At 39.6% G+C, this 20968-nt stretch overlaps 1 protein-coding gene across 2 annotated transcripts in view; it reads right to left on the bottom strand.

Moving 5' to 3' along the window:
- SMG6 (SMG6 nonsense mediated mRNA decay factor) overlaps positions 1-20968 on the bottom strand; it is a 3859488-nt gene that overhangs the window by 302733 nt on the left and 3535787 nt on the right. For both annotated transcript variants that reach the window (XM_044054377.1, XM_044054376.1), the window contains exon 16: positions 16170-16323. In XM_044054377.1, the coding sequence (XP_043910312.1) occupies positions 16170-16323 (154 nt within the window). The remainder of the gene's footprint in view (positions 1-16169; positions 16324-20968) is intronic.

Below are 20968 nucleotides of genomic sequence, written 5' to 3' on the forward strand. Positions count from 1 at the left end.
CATGTGTTCATAAATTCTTTCACATAACTTTCTATCGGTCTTGCCGATATAGAAAGCTGGACATAGAACACACTTAGCTCAATAAATAACTTGTTTACTTTGGCAGTTAAATTTGCCCTTCGTTTTGAATTTCCTATTTCTAATTTCAAAACTACTACCCACATCTATGTACTTACAAAAAACGGCACATGCAACATTTAAACATTCCGTCTCTGCTACTTGGTGCCCTGGTTTTAACCTCCAAAATTGACTTCAGATTACTACCTCGTCTAAATACTACTTTGGGAAACTCTGGGAAGAGGTATCTAAATTGCCCATCTCTCAGTAGAATTTCCCAGTTCTTAGAAATAATAGTAACTAATTCACTGGAATCAAGAGTGTATGTACAAATAAAACTGCAGGGACTGAACGGTTGTTTTACTGTTCTTTCTATCGGTCTATCAACATGGTGGTTGTTCAATATTGGGATGTAAACACCTGTGGCTCTTTTATGCTGTACCTCTCTTATTATTTCCTGGACAAATAGACTAGGGTACCCTCTTTGAGTGAAAAAAGTATATAATAAACCGCATTCTTCATCAAAGTCTACATCTCTAGATACCATCCTTGCAGCCCTAAACAAGTTGGCCCTTCACTACAGATTTCTTCTGGAATGAAGGATGACAACTGGTATACTGGAGGAAGGCATTTGAATAGGTGTCTTTCCGGAAGATTTTTGCTATATAAATCCTATTCTGGTAGTCTTTACTCAATTCTACATCTAAATATGCTTTTTTGTCTTTATTCACCAAGTGTGTAAATTTCAAAAAGCTTGTACTAGTGTTGAAAACATCTAGCATATTTTGTAAATCCTCTCCATTGCCTTTGAACAAGATAAATATATCGTCTAAAAACCGTGTGTAGAATTGGATTTGATGTTGCAGTGTGGGGTGGCTAAAGACGTATTCTCTTTCCCAATACGCCATAACTAAATTGGCTAAACTAGCCCCGCAAGGGGAGCCCATCGCCACCCCCACTTCCTGATGGTACAATTTTGTATTGAACATAACATAGTTATAGGACAACACTATATCAAGGAGTTCTTCTACCAGGTGTATCTCCTCTACATGTGCACTATGTCACCTCATCATATAGGACCACCCATTCTACTCCTTCACCATGGGGGATGGATGAGTAGAGATCTTTCACGTCAACAGTGAGAAACAGAACGTCCTCACTGAAGGCAATCTTATTCACAGTCTCCAAAAAAGACCATGAATCTTTAGATATTTGTGGTTCAAGGGTGACGTATTTCTTGTGGATGTTGTCCAGTACTTTTGCCCCTTGCGGGACTAGTTTAGCCAATTTAGTTATGGCGTATTGGGAAAGAGAATACGTCTTTAGCCACCCCACACTGCAACATCAAATCCAATTCTACACATATATATTTATCTTGTTCAAAGGCAATGGAGAGGATTTACGAAATTTGCTAGATGTTTTCAACACTAGTACAAACTTTTTGAAATTTACACACTTGGTAAATAAAGATAAAATAGCATATTTAGATGTAGAATTGAGTAAAGACTACCAGAATAGGATTTATATAGCAAAAATCTTCTGGAAAGACACCTATTCAAATGCCTTCCTCCAGTATACCAGTTGTCCTCCTTCATTCCAGAAGAAATCTGTAGTGAAGGACCAACTTGTTAGGGCTGCTAGGATGGTATCTAGAGATGTAGACTTTGATGAAGAATGCGGTTTATTATATACTTTTTTCACTCAAAGAAGGTACCCTAGTCTATTTGTCCAGGAAATAATGAGAGGTACAGCATAAAAGAACCACAGGTGTTTACATCCCAATATTGAACAACCATGTTGATAGACCGATGGAAAGAACAGTAAAACAACCGTTCAGCCGCTGCAGTTTTATTTGTACATGCACTCTTGATTCCAGTGAAATAGTTACTATTATTTCTAAGAACTGGGAAATTCAACTGAGAGATGGGCAGTTTAGATCCCTCTTCCCAGAGTTTCTCAAAGTAGTATTTAGACGAGGTAGTAATCTGAAGTCAATTTTGGAGGTTAAAACCAGGGCACCAAGTAGCAGAGACGGCATGTTTAAATGTTACATGTGCCATTTTTGTAAGTACATAGATGTGGCTAGTAGTTTTGAAATTAGAAATTCAAAACGAAGGGCAAATTTAACTGCCAAAGTAAACAAGTTATTTATTTAGCTAAGTGTGTTCTATGTCCAGCTTTCTATATCGGCAAGACTGATAGAAAGTTATGTGAAAGAATTTATGAACACGTATTGTATTAATAAAAACAAACTTGAAAACACACTGGCTAGACATATCAATGAGAATCCAGGGCATCAGTTCAACTTTAGGGTTATCCAACAACTAGACAGTGATGGTCGAGGGGGGCCTGAGTCACTCAGGTTGGAAAGAAGTGAACTAATCTGGCAATTGAGACTAAATGCCTGTCACTATCCAGGTTTTAATGAATTGAGCTCAATTATGTGTATATTACGTTTGAAGAACTTGGCCAGATAACATCATATATATTTTGTCTGATGAGTAGAGTTATCCACTATTGGAATCCGCAATAATTTGAGTGACTAGCAGTATTATGTATTACTTATGCTTTTCACATGTACCATTTTTATAACTAAGTATTAAATTAATGCGGAATATTTATAGTTTTTACATTATTCTGTTTTCAAGGATAGGTGAAAATATAAACAAAAAAAACAAAATGAATAAATGCGTAACATTCGGATGTTTTCAGAGTGATGGGAAGCTACGCTCTTCTTCACTTGTAATCTGAGAAATGTTGATTAATTGTTTGATGCCCCGTAATTAGGATAACAATTTTTTTATAGCTTGTAGTGAACAGGAGGTCACTTTTAAACATGTAAAACTTTTTAATATACGTATACTTACACTTACACATATAAGTTTTAAATATATGTACAATTCTTTATATAGTTGGTAGTAAACAGTTGTACTATTGTTTGGTGCACTTACAGTATGAGTTATGTGGTTTTATGGAAATGACAATATGTTTGTAACAAATAGAAACACTACAATGTATCTTTAAATTTTTAAACAATGCAGTGATTCTGCATACATTCAACCAATAATAGTAATGAAGGTGTTTAGCATGTGTTCTAGTTTAGAGTTAAAAAGAGTGCCTAGTTGTAATAATTTGTATTTCTTTTTATTTAAGACTTGCATCTGATGAAGTTGAGTAAGGTGTACTCGACGAAAAGTGGATTTTAAAAAGAACGCTTAATAAATCAACAACTTTTATATTTGTTCACGGTTATTTACTGTGTTTGGGAGCTGTAAGCGAAGTTTTTTGGAGTTCAAGCTGTTTTTTGGAGTTGGTAATCTGAGTTGTTTTTATCAACCAGTGGTTCATGCTGCGGGCTAACAGTTTTACTGGGGATGACTTTGACATCACTGATTCCTCCCTATTGCCCTTTATTTACTATGAGGAAGTCTACCTAAGCTGCATGTTGGTCACTCTTGCATACGATTTTGTGGCAGTCTTTTTTGCTGAACCATGTGTTGGTCACCATCAAGCTTTTGACAAACATAAGTCTAGAATGGCTTTTCCTTCTTTATTCCTTTTACCCTGTCCACGTGGGCCCAGGCAATCCACATAGCCTGTTATGTCTACCCTGATATAAGCATTCAGATCACCCATTAGCAACACCAATCCATGCTGTACTACTTTATCAAGCGGGTCCTGCAACTGCTGTCTGAATGCACTATTTTCCTCACTACATCACAAACCTGCTGTAGGGCATAGGCTGAGATTATGAAGACTGCCCTAGCCTTACACTGGAGTCTGATTGCCACGAGTCTATCAATAATTCTGATGAGATCCCTCACTGCCTTCTGAAGCCCCTCCCACACCATTTCTACTCGGTTTTTCTCCTGAACAGTAGTCTCTGGATTCCAAACCAAGTGGTTTTGCTGCACGGACCTTCCATCTTGTCTCCTGGATAGATAACATGTCCAGCTTCTTCTTTACCGTTATGCCATCCACTTCCAAGCTGCATCCCGTCAGTGAACCTGCACTGAGTATACCTTAGCTCCATACCTGGCTTGGCTGCATTTCTATAGTCCTCACACATGCTGTCTTACGTCCAGCTTTTGCTAAAAATTGCTATCCCAGGTAACCCAAGCTGGGCAACTGGACTGTGGCTGCCAGTAGCTTACGGACCCAGAGCTACTGGGCTTTATTAAGGGCATACACTGGCCAAGAGGGGCACATGAGTCCCTAGCATTATCACCGGCAAATACTCATGCCGATTTCTGTCAACATTAGTTAACACAATTGAATCACCTAGAGCCAATTTTTACACATTGTACACCATGTCACGGCTAGCCACTCACTCGATCATTGTTCTCCTGTCTTGAAGACGCTGCATATCACAGTAGATGCCGAAAGTGGTTTGATCTATATAACACTTCACCCTATAGGGCACCATTTAGAATCTGTGCTGCTGCCCACAACTCCTATGTTGGGCGAGTTTAAGGTATAAAGAGACAGAGAGGTGAAAGACGTCAGCATATGGGAGGTGGGAAGAGTTTCACAGAAACAGAGGGAGAACATGCAAACTCCATACAGGCACTGGCAAAAGGTCAGGATCAAACTTTGTGTCTTGTGCATGAGAGATGGAAACCTTAACGATTATGTCAACTGGTCTCTCCCTACCAATGACCTGTATGTATGTATGTATGTATTGTAAATATATATATATATATATATATATATATACGCACACACACATATATACATACATACACACACACACACACATATATATATATATATATATATATATATATATATATATATGCATGTGTTAAAAATATTAAAGGTTGAAACCACTTTTCCCTAGCAGGCTTTACAGTATAACATGTTAGGAAAGGCTAGAAAGAAGCAAGTTAAAGTTAATATAATGTTGTCATTTTGAGCTTTTGTGCTGAGGGATGTAAAACTGTATTGATTACATTATATGTACAATTAAGATAACTGTTTTTATGCAGGTGGTTAACATCCTTGGTTTAAGCTACAGACAAATTTTTTTAAAGGAAAAAGGATTAAAACTAAGATAAAATGATGAGACACATGGGAAGTAGTATTTCTTTCTTCTACTTGTAAAGTCATTGGCTATTTTTTCATTAACAAAGGCTTTCAGTGTGAGACAAGAAGACTACAGGTACAAGAAATTAATCATAAGGGGGGTTGAATAGTGTTGTACTGGGTGTAAATTGCAAACATTGTTTCACCCATCTGCAAAGTCAATAACTTTTCTTTTTCGTTACTAACCTGGAGATGAGAAGTCTGCAGATTCAAGCAGTTAATCATAACAGTTCAGAACACAGTCTAATGAGTGAACTGCATGTTTAAAGGTATATTGGGAAGCACTTCAGTAAAAAATAAATTAAGCGTGAAAATGTGACACTAAAAAAAAGCATGAAGATGTTTTTTCACATCTGGGAGGGCAACAGAGATAAGAAAAGGACAGACAGCAATTAGTGTAAATTGAAACACAGGTTTAGCATTGGTAACCTGAATCTTAAATTAGGTTATGCTCATCGGTGCAGTTATCAATTTCGGGTAGCTACTCTTAGTTGGAGGGGCAAACTTCATTTGTTGAAAATGTATACAGTTTTTTTGTGTTTGTTTTAAGTTAAAATGAGTGTTTTCATTGAAACAAAAAGCACTGAAAATGTTGCACAGGTTCAAATGAAGATTAAAAGAAGCAACTACATAAGACAACAGCCTACCAAACACTGAAGTGTGCATCTAAGCTAAAAGTTGGAATTATACATTCAGAAGATCTGTCATGTATAACGGATGGGAGTAATAGCGTTCCATCATAATGGCTACTCTGTCCATATTGTAATGGAATGTAAATGGCCTTATGTAGAGACAAAAGCAAACAGTATTAAAATAACAACTGTAGGGCACAAATAACAATGTTGCAGGAGACATATCTGTATAGAACTGATGATGGAAAATTTGATAAATAAATGATTTCTCTATGGATATTCAGTGGAATATCAGGGACAAAGGAAAAGGAGAGTAATAATAATATTGATTGATATATGCATTTCCAACAGTGAGAGAAGAAGAAAAAAAAAGACAATAATGGTAGACACGTGGAAGCAAGGGGTTATTTGGGCAAGGGAGGAGGATTATGTTGCATGCCACTATATTTCACCTAAAACTATTATTATAGAGGTTAAGATAATTATGGGAGAAATAAGTTTTCAGCGGGGAATATTATTCTTAGGTGGGGAATGGAACTTGGTCTGCAACAGTAAAGGGCCCTATAAGGCAAATATAAGAGAGAGAGTAAATTTCTGACGAAGTACGTGAGAATATTTGGAATGGAAGATGTGAAATCAGCAGTAGGAACACAGAATTTACATATAATTTCTCGATGTATAATAACTAGGAAGATGATAATGAATGATTAATAGCTAAGACTGCAAGAGATGAGACAAAAGCAATGGTGTACAATCAATCAACAGGGAAGTCTTCAAGAAAAGATGATATTCCTATTCAAGTTTGTAAGTTGGAAGGAAAGCAAGTAATAAAGATATGGTAGGTTTTGTTTACCAATATTTTAAAGAATGGGGAGGGGTACTAGTATCTTAGAAGAAAGCTGTAGTGAATGCATTACCTAAAGAGGATAAAGACCCTTCAGACCCAGCTTTCACATAGGCCCATTTCAATTTTAAATCATGATTACAAATTACCAAAATTGATACATATGGATCAGTGTAGTTGTGGATGGGGGGGGTTAACATTTGACAACATTATACAACAATGACGATCCAGAAAGAAGCAGATTGAAAAAAAAAATAATGCTACTGTCAGTGGTTCTTGATACTGAGAAGGCAAATGACAGAGTCAGCTGTGATTTTATGAACTGGAAAATTTAAACATTTGCACTTAACAGAATAACAGGGTTAATTAGGAGAATATATAAAGGGTCAGAAGCAAGAATTAATGTAGAAAGGTTCCTTTTCAGTAAAACGATAAAAGAGGATAAATACCAGCAATAACAAAGTCCCAAGTCGAAAAAAGTAACAACTGTAGAATCCAAAAAACAAAGTTGACTCAAAAATGGCCAAGCAATCCAATATGTAGAGTAAAAATCTTTCTTTATTCCATAAACAGACATAAGCGCTTTTGTACAGATACTGCTTCATCAGATGCAATTCCAAACTGATTTTTTACCATTTAAATATAAAAAAACTGTCACCAATTATCCAGTCAGTAAAAAGCTCATTGTTATTAAAGAAACATGACCATTATTTTACTTCTTATGCATGCAAAAGCTGCTTAAAAACACAAAGTTAATAGAATACAAATGCATATATAAAAAATAGAAATATATATACATGTAAAACTATAAACATAAAACTATAATCATTGTATCAAACACTAAAACATAGATTATCTGAACAGCGGTCTTGCTTTTAACAGAAAAAAGATGGATAGGTCATTTGAGTGGGGACAGTGGTCATGGTTTTAAATGACAAAGTCCCACACTTTTCAGTAAGTTTTGTTTGAGCACAGGAAACAGGCAGGGATGTTCTCTTTCCCCTTTTGTATTTGCTTTATACTTAAAGCCATTGGCAAAGAAAATAGATACAACTGTTATGTTAATCAGGAAAAGTTAGCTTTATTCACAGAACTATGTTATTTTGTAATTGATAAACCCAAAAAAGGGCATCCTGAGACAGTTTCAAGTTTTTTCAGGATATAAAATAAGTGACGCTAAAATAAAGGCTATAGCAGTGAACTATGTACCCACACATGAATTGGTTCAGCAATGCCCATATTTATGGGAAAAGGATAACGAAGTATTTAGGTGTGTGGATTAAAAAGGATTATATTATGGCAGCCAAGGAAAGTTGGGAAGAGACTAAACAAAAATAATATAAAACTTAAGGCTGGGAGCTCGTGATTATGGATATGGGTAGTAAGATGCAGTGAAAATGTTTCTAGTCCCTTTAGGTTTATATACAGGTCAAACATACTTTTATCAACCAGAAGAGAAGTTGTGAAGCATAATTAATACAGAATTGAAATAATTAATTTGGGAGGTGAAGAGAGAAAAAGTTAAGTGGGATAAGTTGATTCTCCCAAGAGAGCAAGGTGGTTTAAGATTACCTGATATGAATGGATACTTCAGGGTTGTACAGTTAAGGTTCATAAGCAGACCAGAAGCAGAGGGTTATACATCAAAGTGGAAAAGGATGATAATAAAATAGAGGAATTTGAGAAGAAAGGAGAGAGTAGGACTTTAAATGCAGATCCTTGTGGAGAATAACCACCACCACAAAGAATACAATTATCATATTCATAAAGTATTCTAAGAATTAAGCCAATGTGGGAATGGAGAAAAGAGATTTTACCAATAGAAATTACTGCAAGTAGTGGTACAGGGGCTGAAATATATTGGAAAAAAAACCTGGCAAAGGAACCATAGTGCCTGGAGCAAATGACTATAGGGAAAGTTAAAAGAATGAAAGGAGGCCAAGTTGTCGTTAGAATTCCAGGTTGGAGACCGCCTTCCTTATCAGGGATCAATAATAGCATACAGGCAAACAGGAATAGGGGGAATCCTAAATGAAAGATCTGCACTGGTAGAATTTTTAGTCGAATCTAGAACATAGGCTGTTGTTAAAAAGAGAATAATTAGTACAGCATATAAAATATTACATGATAACTATAAGAATCAATCAGAGGAGGTTAGAAAAGATTGGGAAGAAAGACAGGAAAAGCAATTTATAGAAGATTCAGAATTTTTGCTTGGAAGTGTTTGCACAAGCAGACGTCAAAGGATTGTTGCTCAGGTAGATTGCAAATGTTGGAGGTGTGATGGGGAAGAAAGTGGAAACAGGAAACGTTTTTGGGAGTGTAATAAACTGGAAGATTTACAATTCCCCAGAGAGTACTTTGTCGGAAACATTGGGGGGGGCAAATGGCTATAATTAAGTAAATTATTATTTTGAGTTGGTTCACAAGATTTGAATTGCCTAGACTAAGTAAGGACTTAAGTTTAATTACATTACCTGCCAAAAAGCAATTACTTGAAAATGGAAATCAAAATCTAAGCTAACTGTACTTGAAGTATTGAATATTGTGAAAGATACTATAACTGAAAGATGGATGTCTAGAAAAGTGAAGCAGCACATTACATAGAAATAAATGAAATTTGTGGGAACAATACAGGCAGAATAATGTTCAGGTGGAGTGAGATTTAAGAGAAGGCAGGAATTTAGTGATTTATGTAATGTTGGAATGAAAGACACTGGTTATAAGAAAAAACAACGTATAATGTGTGTAGAAAACAGGTTAATATGGTTTGTTTTATTTTCTATTAATGTATGTGGAAATGTGTCTTAAGTGATAGTTTAATAAAGGTGTTAAAAAACAATATCGCGTGGAAAAAATACAGGCAGTCTGCACAAGCACAAGGCCATGCCCCTAAAAACCTACACAACATGCAAGGAAAAATAAGATAATAAACAAATAAATAAAAACTTTTTAAACAGTAGTTCACACAAGCATTTTTGCAGAATGCTCCTGACAAGAAGTGAAAATCTGAAATCAAACAGCTTCCCAGCCAAACATAACACATTTTTACAGAAAAAATACGTTTTCTTCAGAAAAATAAAGTTAGCGGAAGGTTTTCCTCAACAGCTGGCTTATCAGCTCAACCTTGGAGGCTATCTAGCCGAACAACAGTTCCACAGGGTCCACCAAAGGAGTAGTCTTCAGTGACAAGAAAGCTATGAGCTTTCTGTGCTGTCTTTTAATATGGAGCTCCTTTGAAAGCTCTTGACAATTAAAGTGTGTGGAAGGCACCCATTAGGTTTGAAAAGATGTATGGTAGTAATGAGGTAGGACCCATACAGTTGAGGCTATTGCAACAGTGATCTAATGTTGAACATCACAGAATACAACAATTTAAACAGAGTAACAAACACACTCAATAAAAAAATTCTCCCTAAAATTAAACACAAGGCAAACTAAAAATAAAGTTTTAAAACTTCTATGCCACAAGCAATACTGCTGCTCCTCTATTTAGTTACATGTTTTCAGTAGTAAAAAAACTTTCACTGCCAATAATGTGAATATTAGGGTGAAAGCCGTCTCTCCTGAAAGTCATATCCCCAAAATGCATTCTTGCACACCAAGAGGTCAGCCTACTGCTTTAAAAATGTTCAGACCAATGGCTATTATCTGCTGGATTCCTGTAACAAAGATACATATAATGTATACTATCTAAACTGACTACTTAATGACTAAAAGAACAGCAAGTGAACTGGTTTAGGTAATAAGTTTCTGCTTACTTTTTTATCTACCTGCTACTAAGTGTCCCTTTGACTCTGGCTCGATCATGTATAATTCTTATGACTGGACAGGTGTTTAACACTTAAAGAATAAGGCTATACATACAACTACCTCCGTAGAAAAGTTAGGAAAGAAAAGTTGGGTAAAATCTTACCCTAATCATAGATGTCCTTCTCTTCCATGTTGCAGTATTCATCACATATGGGTTTACTACTCTTGCTACCTGAAGGTCCGACCAGTATACAAATGTTTTCAGTCACTGTATAGTGTCTGATGTGGCTAGTGGAATGTGGGCCATAAAAGTGACGTCTGCACGCACCAGTCCTCAGAACTGTAAGCCCCACTCAGAACCAGTCCTAGCAAAAGAAATGCTAGTCCTGTGCCACCCAGAAAGGGAAATGCAGCATAACAGGAGGGTGGGAAGGAATACTGCAACATGGAAGAGAAGGACATCTATGGTTATGGTATGATTTTACACAACTTTTCTATGTCCTTTTATTCACGTGTTGCAGTATTCATCACATATGGATAAGTGCCAAAGTTCACTGTGAAGAAGGCGGTGGTGGTCTAGAGGTGGTCGCAGGAATCCATGAAGGATAGCCCTGGCAAATCCCACCCTGGCTCTGGAAATATGGTCTAAACTGTAATTTTTGGTGAAGGTGTGCACTGATGACCAGATGGCTGCTTCAAGAATGGTAGAGGTATTCAATCTCCTAAAGAAGGCTCCTGATGAGGCCACTGGCCTGGTGCAGTGTGCTTTAACAGTACGTTGCAGGTATTTCCCATGGTATTTGTAGCAGAAGGTGATATCTTTGGAAGTCCAGGTTGAAATAGTTTGTTTGGTTACTGCCTTCCCTAGGCCCCTGAGGTGGAAGGAGACAAAACAGTTGATCAGCCTTGGGTTTGTGCAGATAAAATCTGAGTTGTCTGTGCACATCCAGGGAATGGAGTACTCTCTCACTTTCTCCCTGTGGATTAGGGAAAAAGGTTGGTAGGTGAATGGCCTGATTTTAGGGAAAGGTAATTCGCCACCTTGGGCATGAAGGAAGGGTTAGTTCTAAGATAACCTTGTTCGTGTGGAATACCAGGAAAGGCAGGACAGCCATGAGAGCTTGTAGCTCTGACACTCTTATGGCTGAGGTCAAGGCCATGAGTAGTACAGTTTTCCACGTACAGTATTTTAGGGAAGCTTTGTCCACTGGCTCGAATGGAGGAAGCATAAGCTTCTCAAAAAAATAGTTGAGGTCCCAATGGGGGTGGATATGGCTTCCGGGGGAGGGGATCTCAGGTGAAGGACCTCTTTAAGGAATAACTTAGCTGGTAGTCTGGAAGCTAGTAGGGGATCCAGAGGAAGACATGCTGAAATGGCAGACAAGTGGGCTTTAATGGATGAGTAGGTCAATCCTGTCTGCAGTAGTTTACACAGGCAACAAAGTACTAGAGGAGTGTCGCTTGCAAGGGGGTCCAACTGTCTTCTGAGACACCATATAGAAAATCTCTTCCACTTTGATAGGTAGGATTTTCTTGTGTTTGGTTTCCTGGCCTACTGCAGGACAGTGAGCATGTCCTCATTGTAAAGGTGTCTGAAAGGGATCAGAATCCTATCGGCCCCAGTGTGAGGTGCAGCAATTGCCACTGTGGGTATATTTGGGATCCCTTGTGCTGTGTGAGAAGGACCACTCTCTGAGGGGTGACTTGTGGTGATCACCCCTGGATAACTGTAAGAGTAAGGAGAACCAATGCCGTCTTGGCCAATAGGGAGTCACCAACAAGATTATTGATCTGTCCTGCTGGATCTTCAGTAGGACCTTCTGTACAAGTGGGAAAAGAGGAAATGCATAAAGAAGCTTCCCCTTCCACGAGATTGAGACGGCATCTGTTGCCATCGCCTGAGGGTGAGAGAGTATTGTGCAGAAGAAAGAAGTTGCCTGTTGATGGAGGAGGAAAACAGGTCTATTTGAGGTGTACCTCACCGGTGGACCAGGTTGATGAAGACACCCCTGTGAAGCATCCATTCATGGCTGTTTATTATGGATCTGCTGAGGAAGTCTGCCTGGGAGTTCTGTTGTGAAGGAATATAAACTGCCTGCAGGGTAACTCCCTGAAAGGTGGCCAGTTCCCAAATCAGGAGAACTAGTCTGCAAAGCTAGCAAGATTTGCTCCCCAATGTTTGTTGAGATACCACAGCACTGTGGCATTGTCTGTAAAGCTCTTTAGGCCCTTGTTGTAGATTTGTAGATGTTGTAGAGTTTAGTTTCTTTGTACTCCTTGAAGGCTTAGGCCGAGACGTCAGAGGATTATTTATTTGGAATAAATTGCTATTCAGAGGATCTTGCTGCTGCTGTTGTTTTTTCTCCTTGTTGTAGATTGGATTGGAAGGTTTGCAGGGTCAGGAGTATTGTCCTCATCTGTGAGATACTGATGTTTTCTTTTTTGTGTGGCTCTGGCCACAGCCCGTGCACTTTCATAAGACCCAGAGTTGCTCCCCAGCCAAAGTCTGAGGCATCTGTGTGCATGATCTGTTTGGGTTGAGGTGGTTGGAGGGGAAGACCTGGATTGAGGTTCACTTGCTTCACCCACCACTGGATTTCTAGTTTGAGGCAGGGTAGGAGGGGGAACCCTGTACTCCAGGGGGTGGGAGAGCTGGGTCCAGACTGACCTTAGGTACCACTGGAACTTCCTCACATGGAGTCTTGCTAATGGTAGCATGGGGATATGGGTTGCCATGTAGCCCAGGAACCTGAGGTACTGCCTTGCTGTCAATTCTGTCTGGAGGACCAGAAATAGGTGCTCAGTTAACCTTTCCACCTTTTATTTTTTTTGGGGGGGGGCTTTCATGATGTTTGTGCAAATCCTGCACCTCAAGTAGACAATGTCTTGGGAAGGTGATCTGAAATCCCAGGGATTGTAGAAGGGTAATGGCAAGTTGTATGTTTTGCAGGAGGGCCTCCATGCAGTCTGCCTGTATGAGCAGGTCGCCCAGATGAGGGAATATCTAGACTTCTTTTGTCCTGCAAAAGACAATAACTGGGGCAAGACATTTGGCGAATACTCTGGGTGCCATGGAAAGCCCAAAGGGCAAGGCAGAGAACTGAAAGTGAGAAGGGCCCACAGAAAACCTCAAATATTTCCTGAAATTGGACCTTATGGGGATGTGAAGGTAGGCATCCTTTATATCTAGGGTGGCCATGAACCCTTGGCAAAGAAGGAGTGGAAAAAGAGTTGTTAAGGTCAACATCCTGAAACTAGGAACCTGAAGGAAGAGGCTGAAGTAAAGAGAGGTCCAGAATTGGTCTCCAAGGACAGTCTATTACTGACACTAGGAAAATCCTGGAGTAGAAACCTCTTCCTTTTGCAGCCAGTGGTACTGTTTCTAGTATAGGCTGCAGTAGGTGTAGCTGTTTTGGATATTGTGGAATACCCCTTCGTTTTGGGGGCACAAGCCAGGTCATAAAATACCATTTTGCATTATTGAAAGGACCCATTTGTCTGAGGTGATGGATGTCCACATTGGAAGACAGTGAGAGAGACACACCAAGAAAGGGAGAGATGGAAGGGTTGGGGGTTTTTAGGTTGGCAGGTAGTCAGATACTACCTGCCCTGTCGTGAAAGTGCTCCCTCTGGCTAGAGGAGGGGGAAACTGTGGCAGGAGTGGGTTGCTTCCTAGTTGTATTTCTGGGCCTTGTGGGAGCAGCAGAATGAGAGTGATTTCTAATAAATTGTGTTTTTGCTGGATAATTCCTCTGGAATTTTGGAAGAGGAGAGACCAACATGTATTTTAAATCATGCATCTCTTTTCCCTTCTGCTGTAGTGACTTAAATAAATCAGCCACTTTTGTACCAAACAGAGCTGTATTGTCCAGAGGGGCATCAACCAGCTTTGCTCTAAAGTCTTCTGGTAGGGGCTGGAGGGGTAAGCCAGGAATACCTTCTCAAAGCAGATGCTGATGCTGCTGACCTGGCTGAGGCTTCATCAGCTTCATAACTGCACTTTATGGATGCCTGGTAACCCGGGAGGTGAGAGCAAGAAGGAAAGACAATAAAGCTTTGGCAGCAAAATCTGGGGAATCAGACAATTCCTCAGAGACTTTCTCCAGAAGGGATAAGGCATATTTAGCCATGTGTGTCTGGTAGTTAGTAACCCTGAAGGCCAGAGTAGCAGAGGTGTAAATTTTCTTACCCAAATGTTCCATGGTTTTGCAGTCTTTGTCAGCAGGAAGAATGGTGATGGAAGGTAACAGTTTAAAGGCCTTATCCGTGGAGATGAAAATGGTAGTAGGGTCTGCTGGAAGACATGTAATAAGAAACTTAGCAGTCTCAGGGATGTTATAAAAATCTATCAGGTCTGCGTGGAGCAGGGGGTTGAGTCAGGGATCAAGGATGCTGAAGAGAAGGCATCCACGAAGGAAGGCAGAATTGGAGGAACAGCAGTAGGGGCTGGGGAATCCATCTGAATGAGGTCATAATACCTTTTTTTGAACCTCAGTCATTTCATATGATACCCACTTAAAATGTTCCATCATCTTGGTAATAGTCTTCCCAAAGGTCAAATCCTCAGCTGGGGAGTCATGATCAACAAATTCTTCCGATGGGGAACTGTGCCCCAAGGGAGAAGAAAGCTGAGAAGTATAAGAGAGTGATTCTTCAGATGAAGAATCAGAAAACTCCTCCTCTTCTCAGAGAGGGGTCTGATATTTGAGGCCTTGGGCTCACTACAGGAGGAGAGATGGTCGAAGTCCCTGTACTGGTAGGCCATAAGGCCATGAAAGCATTAAACAAACTTTGTCTGAAAGGCTTCCAGTCAGGCATGCTTTCAATAGTAGGTGAAATGAAGTTCTTTTTTCCTTCCTTTTGAGAGGCCTGGCGGGTGTATGAAGGGAGAAAGACCTGGAATTGGGTGACTGTATGGAACCGGAGGGAGCCGATGGATCTACCAAAATTTCTGGTTCTGCCTGGTGTCAGAAACCGATGTTGGAACAGCCTCTAAGGACATGCCCTCCACGTGGGATTGTGTGGCTTCCATAGAGGTACCTGCTGTATCTGAGGCAGCAGAGCCCGAATCCTCAACCAGGCTGAAGTCAGCCACAGGCTGAGAGTTAGATGCAAGAGGGGAGCAGTGGTAGTGGTAGTCTTGATAGTCTTGGCTCTTTTTTTCGGCAGTTCAGCAGGTATGTCAGCAGAACCCTCCATACCAAAGGCTAAATGTTTTAAACATTGATTTTCCAGATAAAGGTTGAGCGCGTGCAGACGGCTGCACAAAGTTTTGGGCACAAACACCTGGCAAACGGAGCAGGTCTTGTAGTCACGCAACCAACCTAAACAAAAGAGACACTGATCGTGGGCATACTTGTGGCAGTATCTGATGGCCGCACTTACACTTGCCCTTTCTGCATGACATGACCAAGCATTAAGATAAAGAAAAAATATGAAAAGGTTCCCCAACAGGGCACTTATCTGATTTCTTCAAGATCTGACAGCCGGGAAAGGCAGGAACACCTGACGCTCGAATGGCGACTGAGAAGTTCTGAGGGCTGGTGCGTACAGATGTCACTTTTATGGCCCACGTTCCACTAGCCACGTGAGATGCACCATACAGTGACTGAAACCTTTTGTATACTAGCCAGATGTTCAGGTAGCAAGAGGAGTAAACCCATATGTGATAAATACTGCAACTTGTGAATAGAAGGACAGCTAATCAATGTTTAAAACATTTAGCATTCATCTTTTACTTCCCTTTCTTGCACACATCCCTGGATCAAAAATTAACAGTAGCAAGATGTAATACTTACCGATCAGTGGTACCACGATGATGTATTGTTTGCAATTCAGCAGTGTGATTAGGCTGGAGAGGTGATCGATGAAGCCATTTGTATCTGGGACAAGGAAGAGGGGGATAATTTCAATCTCAATCTGCCTCATATGGGTCTGGTCTTCCAGTACAGCCTAGCAGAAAAAAGTCAGGATGAAAGAATAAACAGCAGTTTTTTGATATCACTCATTCAACACTTTATTTAAATGTGAATATATGACTTGGAGTGGAAAATAATTAAGGCCCTGCTTGTTCCACAGCAACATCAAAATTTGCTTGCAGTTCCTACTCTCCAAATGTATGTTGTCAATTTCCAGCATTTTTGGGTGCCACTTCCACATTCACTTTTATCTAAGCACGGTAGAAATGATAACAGCATGATGCACCATGATCTACACCCGTATACCTGTGGATATGACTCAGTACTAAATAATTCCAGACCCCCAGTTAAAATACATGTATAAAACCCAATAAATATTCAGCATGCTCCAGTCCAAAAATTCTCGACAACAAGCCAGTAACAAAATAAGCAGACAGATTACATTGTTGCAGTAAACTGCAGCAGCCTTCAGAATTGATTCTTGTCTATCACTACACTGCACTGCGTGTTCCAAATACTGAAGTAGATACCTGAAATACTTGGAAGCCTGTCCAGTTAATCACTACAGATGAGGCAGTCACAATAAAAATATGGCAAAGAACAAAAAATACATCAAAAGCTAGTTATGGCGTAACGAATCAAAACGTAAATCTTACCAAGATAAAGTCTAACTAGGCAAGTCAAATTATATTTTACTGGATTCCCAAGTGTAGCCCATCAAATTAGGTGTGCTATACAGGACTCCTAGTTCTCCACTGTATGGCAGGATCAGCCAGCACTGTGCTTGAAAGTATTCAAAGTCAGTAGGAAGCTCCCTGGTTCTTTGAAACAGGCAGTGGTGGCTAATCCCAAAAGAAGGGAGAGATCACAGCCTGCTGACCTAGTACAGGCCCATCTGCTGACCAAGTAAAGATCCATATTTATCATTTTTTTCCTTTATCTTTTTGTCGCTTTGCTCAACTGACCACTACGCCTCTCGACTGATGCACATGCCCATTTGTTCCGCTGTCAGTGAGGAATGCCCTCCCGGTAGGGTGACATGGGTCACTAGTGTTCTCACCAGCATCCCAGCTATGGAAAGCATTTTCAGTTACAGTTCTAAGACCTCCTCCAAATGACGATGTACACACCTGTCTCACTACACGGACTGCCTAATGTACCTACCGCATCCATACATGTGCACTCCCTTGCATATGGGAACAGGGGCTGTCGCCATTGGCTTGGGCACCCACAGTGCATGCTTCTTTCAAACCAGTTCCTGCTTTTGGAGCTTTGAGAGATGTTTGTCTCAAAACATTAGAGTGGCAGACATAGTTGGTGAAAAAAACACCTCCCTCTTAGGATAGGCACCTCCCATCCTTCCTGACAGTACCGTCAGTCACTTGAGCTGCTAGCTGAACCTGAGTCACCCAGGTTATAGTTAGGATTTTATCCTTGTATGTCAAAGGTTTAGAAGACCCACACCTATCATTAATTATGATCTCAAGCCAGTATGTCACTGTTACCAGCTTGTGTAACCAAAATTCCACAAATGACAGGTTGTACGAGTGACGTTTGTAGAATCCAATGCACAATGATATTACCCTGAAAATCTTATTAGTCCAGAAGGACACTTGGGAAGCAGGTGAAAAGGTGGACCTCATAAACCTTAGTGGAGAAAAAGGCTTAGGTAGACCTGAACGGTCCTATCCAGAGTAGATTTTGCTAATGCTAGGTTTCTTGAGGGAGCTGGCACCTTACTGAGGATCTGATAGGGATCTGAAGCAAGAGTTAAAATTCACCTGTGACTACTGAACAGAGATTTATCTTAGGAAGAGGCATTAAGTAGGGTTGCTTACGGTCTGATTTTATTTGCCTTATAACTGGAGCTTTTAGTGACTACCATGAGACAATCTAGCATCAAAAGATAATGACTTAGGAACAGGGAAATTAAAACTTCCTTGTATGCAAGTGATGTTATGTATTTTTCTCATTTGCATGAAAACACTACTTGGGAGAGTATCAGGCTGTAAAGTGAACAGGGATAAAGCTAGATTTATTTTAAGAAATTAAAAATTTCCCCTTTCCAACTGATAAAGTTGCACCAAAACCTAATTTATAAGTGCGCAAAATGTAAAATACATACAAGTCTGTTTTGGGACTACACTAGGTTTATCAATTAGCAAAACTGTGATGTAATGATATGCTGAATGGCTTACGATGTAATGCTAATCTGAATAAAATAAGATGTTAAAAAATAGACAAATAATTATACTGAAATTAAATAAGTGTGTACAAATGATGCAATGTTATTACATGACTTTGGGTTTTTTTCAGTAGAGCCACCTAATGTTTTTAAAAGCTGTTAAAAATATCATGAATGATTTCATACAGAAGTAGTTTAAGCCTAGGGTAGCCCAGGATAAGATGGTGTTAGGAGGTAGGGGTCTTTTTCTCCTGCCCCATATTTATATTTATACGTTGATACAGATCCATTCAATATATTCTATCTGTTGCACTTCCAGGAGCACAGCATAAAATGGTAAACATTTCTACATGCGTCAGGGTTTGAAAGTGATGAATGGAGTACAGTCTAAAGCCAGACTGCTGTATTTATTACAACAGCCTATTAGGTTATTAACGGTGATCAAGAAACATAAGCAAGTTTTTGCTTATGAGAATTTAATATTGCCTACATGTTATTTAATACAAAAGTAACTGGGAAGGAAATGTTGGTCAACTACAAGCAAAAAAGCATGCCTGAAATTCACTGAGAACAGCTGAGGCAAAGGTTTCATTGATGGATACAAGTGCAGTTAAGACTATATCTGGCTTGAGAGATGCTTGGATGACTGAATACTTAGGCTTATTAGCAAAGTTCACATAACTGAAACTACTGGGTAAGGCAAATAATACCCAGCCTAGAATTGGTTCTATATTAACTGAGTCAAGGAATGATGCATTGCATGTCCAAGGGTTAAGTAGACTTTAAGGGTTTAGACAGTTAAAAACAGAGACAATAAAAACTAAAGAGGTTCTTAGCCACATTGACAGACTGAGAAATTTCTGAAGTAAATTGGGAGATGATGTGTTTTCTATCCAAATATGCTTTTAAACCAAGGAAATTTGAAGAGTTTGCTTAGCAGTGCTTATGTACGAAACCTTATACTCCTGTTAACCTTAATCATGTTTCCTAATGCTACAGACACCTGCTGGAGCTAAGGCAAGAAACAAAGTGAAGACATGAAACATACATTCAGGAATGGCTCAGCACCGGCACCATTCAAATCCAAGACACAGGCAATTCTGGATATACTCTTCTCTTGAACGTCAATGTTAACTAAACTGCTGTTCTTACTAAGACTTGATCTTGGCTTAGTGTTTTCCAAGAATGAAAAGATTTTATTTTTCCTTTAACTAGTCCGTAAGAAAGCTGTCACTAAAAAAAGAAAATACAGGGAGGCATCAGCCAGGTCCAGTATAAGCATTTTGGTGTGCCCCGAGCAAGCGTCAAGTTGGGGGTCCTAGACACTTCAAGTATCACCCTGATGACTCTACCTCTTCTAAGCAATCTTAGGAAGTTACAAAGCTTTTGGAGAACTAAGTACAGACTGAACTCTAACTACATTACAATAGGTCTGTGTACTACAACAAGTTTGCCCATTCCACAGAGGGACGTTCACACTGAGGTTTAGTTCCAGTGAGGTGAGGTTACGTTACAACAACCCTACATGCAAGGCTGTCCTCCGGTAAAATGGCACCAAGGAAGAAGGGCTTTGTGACATCCCCTGTTACCTACTATTCCCCCTTCACATGTCCCACTGCTCTTTCCCCCATACTCTGGCCTTCTGCACTATACAGATTGTTGTTCTTCCTTTCCTCAGATTTTGCTTTACTCTTCACCTTTCTCCAGAAACCATATTTTTCTACATGCTCCAGGGTGGATTTTGTACTTTTTTAACAACCTTTTGTATCTAGTGATGGCCTGATTAAAAATCACAATTAATGAAAGAAACTCCTGACTGATTTTACTTTTTCTTGCATTTTCTCAATGCATTCTAATTAGTCAAGATTGTACAGTCATAATTAGGGTTCCTATCACATAGTCGAACTTTTACAAGTTCGAACCACATATGGTCGAGACCATACGTTCGTATTTGTAAATGTTCGAGCATTTGAATGGAAATCTCCATAAGCGGAGGTTTCCATTCACTTAAATGTGGTGCAATCTCAGAGTTGGTATATTTAAGTAGCGGGGGGTGTAGAGGACACAGCCCCCCACGTGGGGGTGCATGGGGCGTGCCCTCCTGCTTACAATTTATTTTTTATCCGTTGTAATTTTTTTTTTTTACGCAGTCAAAGTTCTGTAACTTCGAACATAATGGTTCGACCATTAGGTGTTCGGAGTTACGGAACTTCGACTATCTGATATAGACTCTCACAATTATATAAGATGCATCTGAATTAAGACGGGCTCTGCAGACTGCCAAGTCTCCAATAGCCATGGGGTTATACATGCTCTGAGGTGCAGTTTAGAGCATCTTTCCAACCTTTTGATCCAGTGATGGCCTTAAAATAAATCATGGGTAAGAAAAGAAATTCAATTTTTTTTTTCAAGGAAGGCTAATGACCCTAAGTAAGACTCAAACTCTGTACTTTGTGTCACCAAACACCTTAACCATTATGCCAACTTCCAACCC

The sequence above is a fragment of the Protopterus annectens genome, chromosome 13.part0, assembly GCF_019279795.1.
Source record: "Protopterus annectens isolate FY-2018-M chromosome 13.part0, PAN1.0, whole genome shotgun sequence".
Lineage (NCBI taxonomy): Eukaryota > Metazoa > Chordata > Ceratodontiformes > Protopteridae > Protopterus > Protopterus annectens.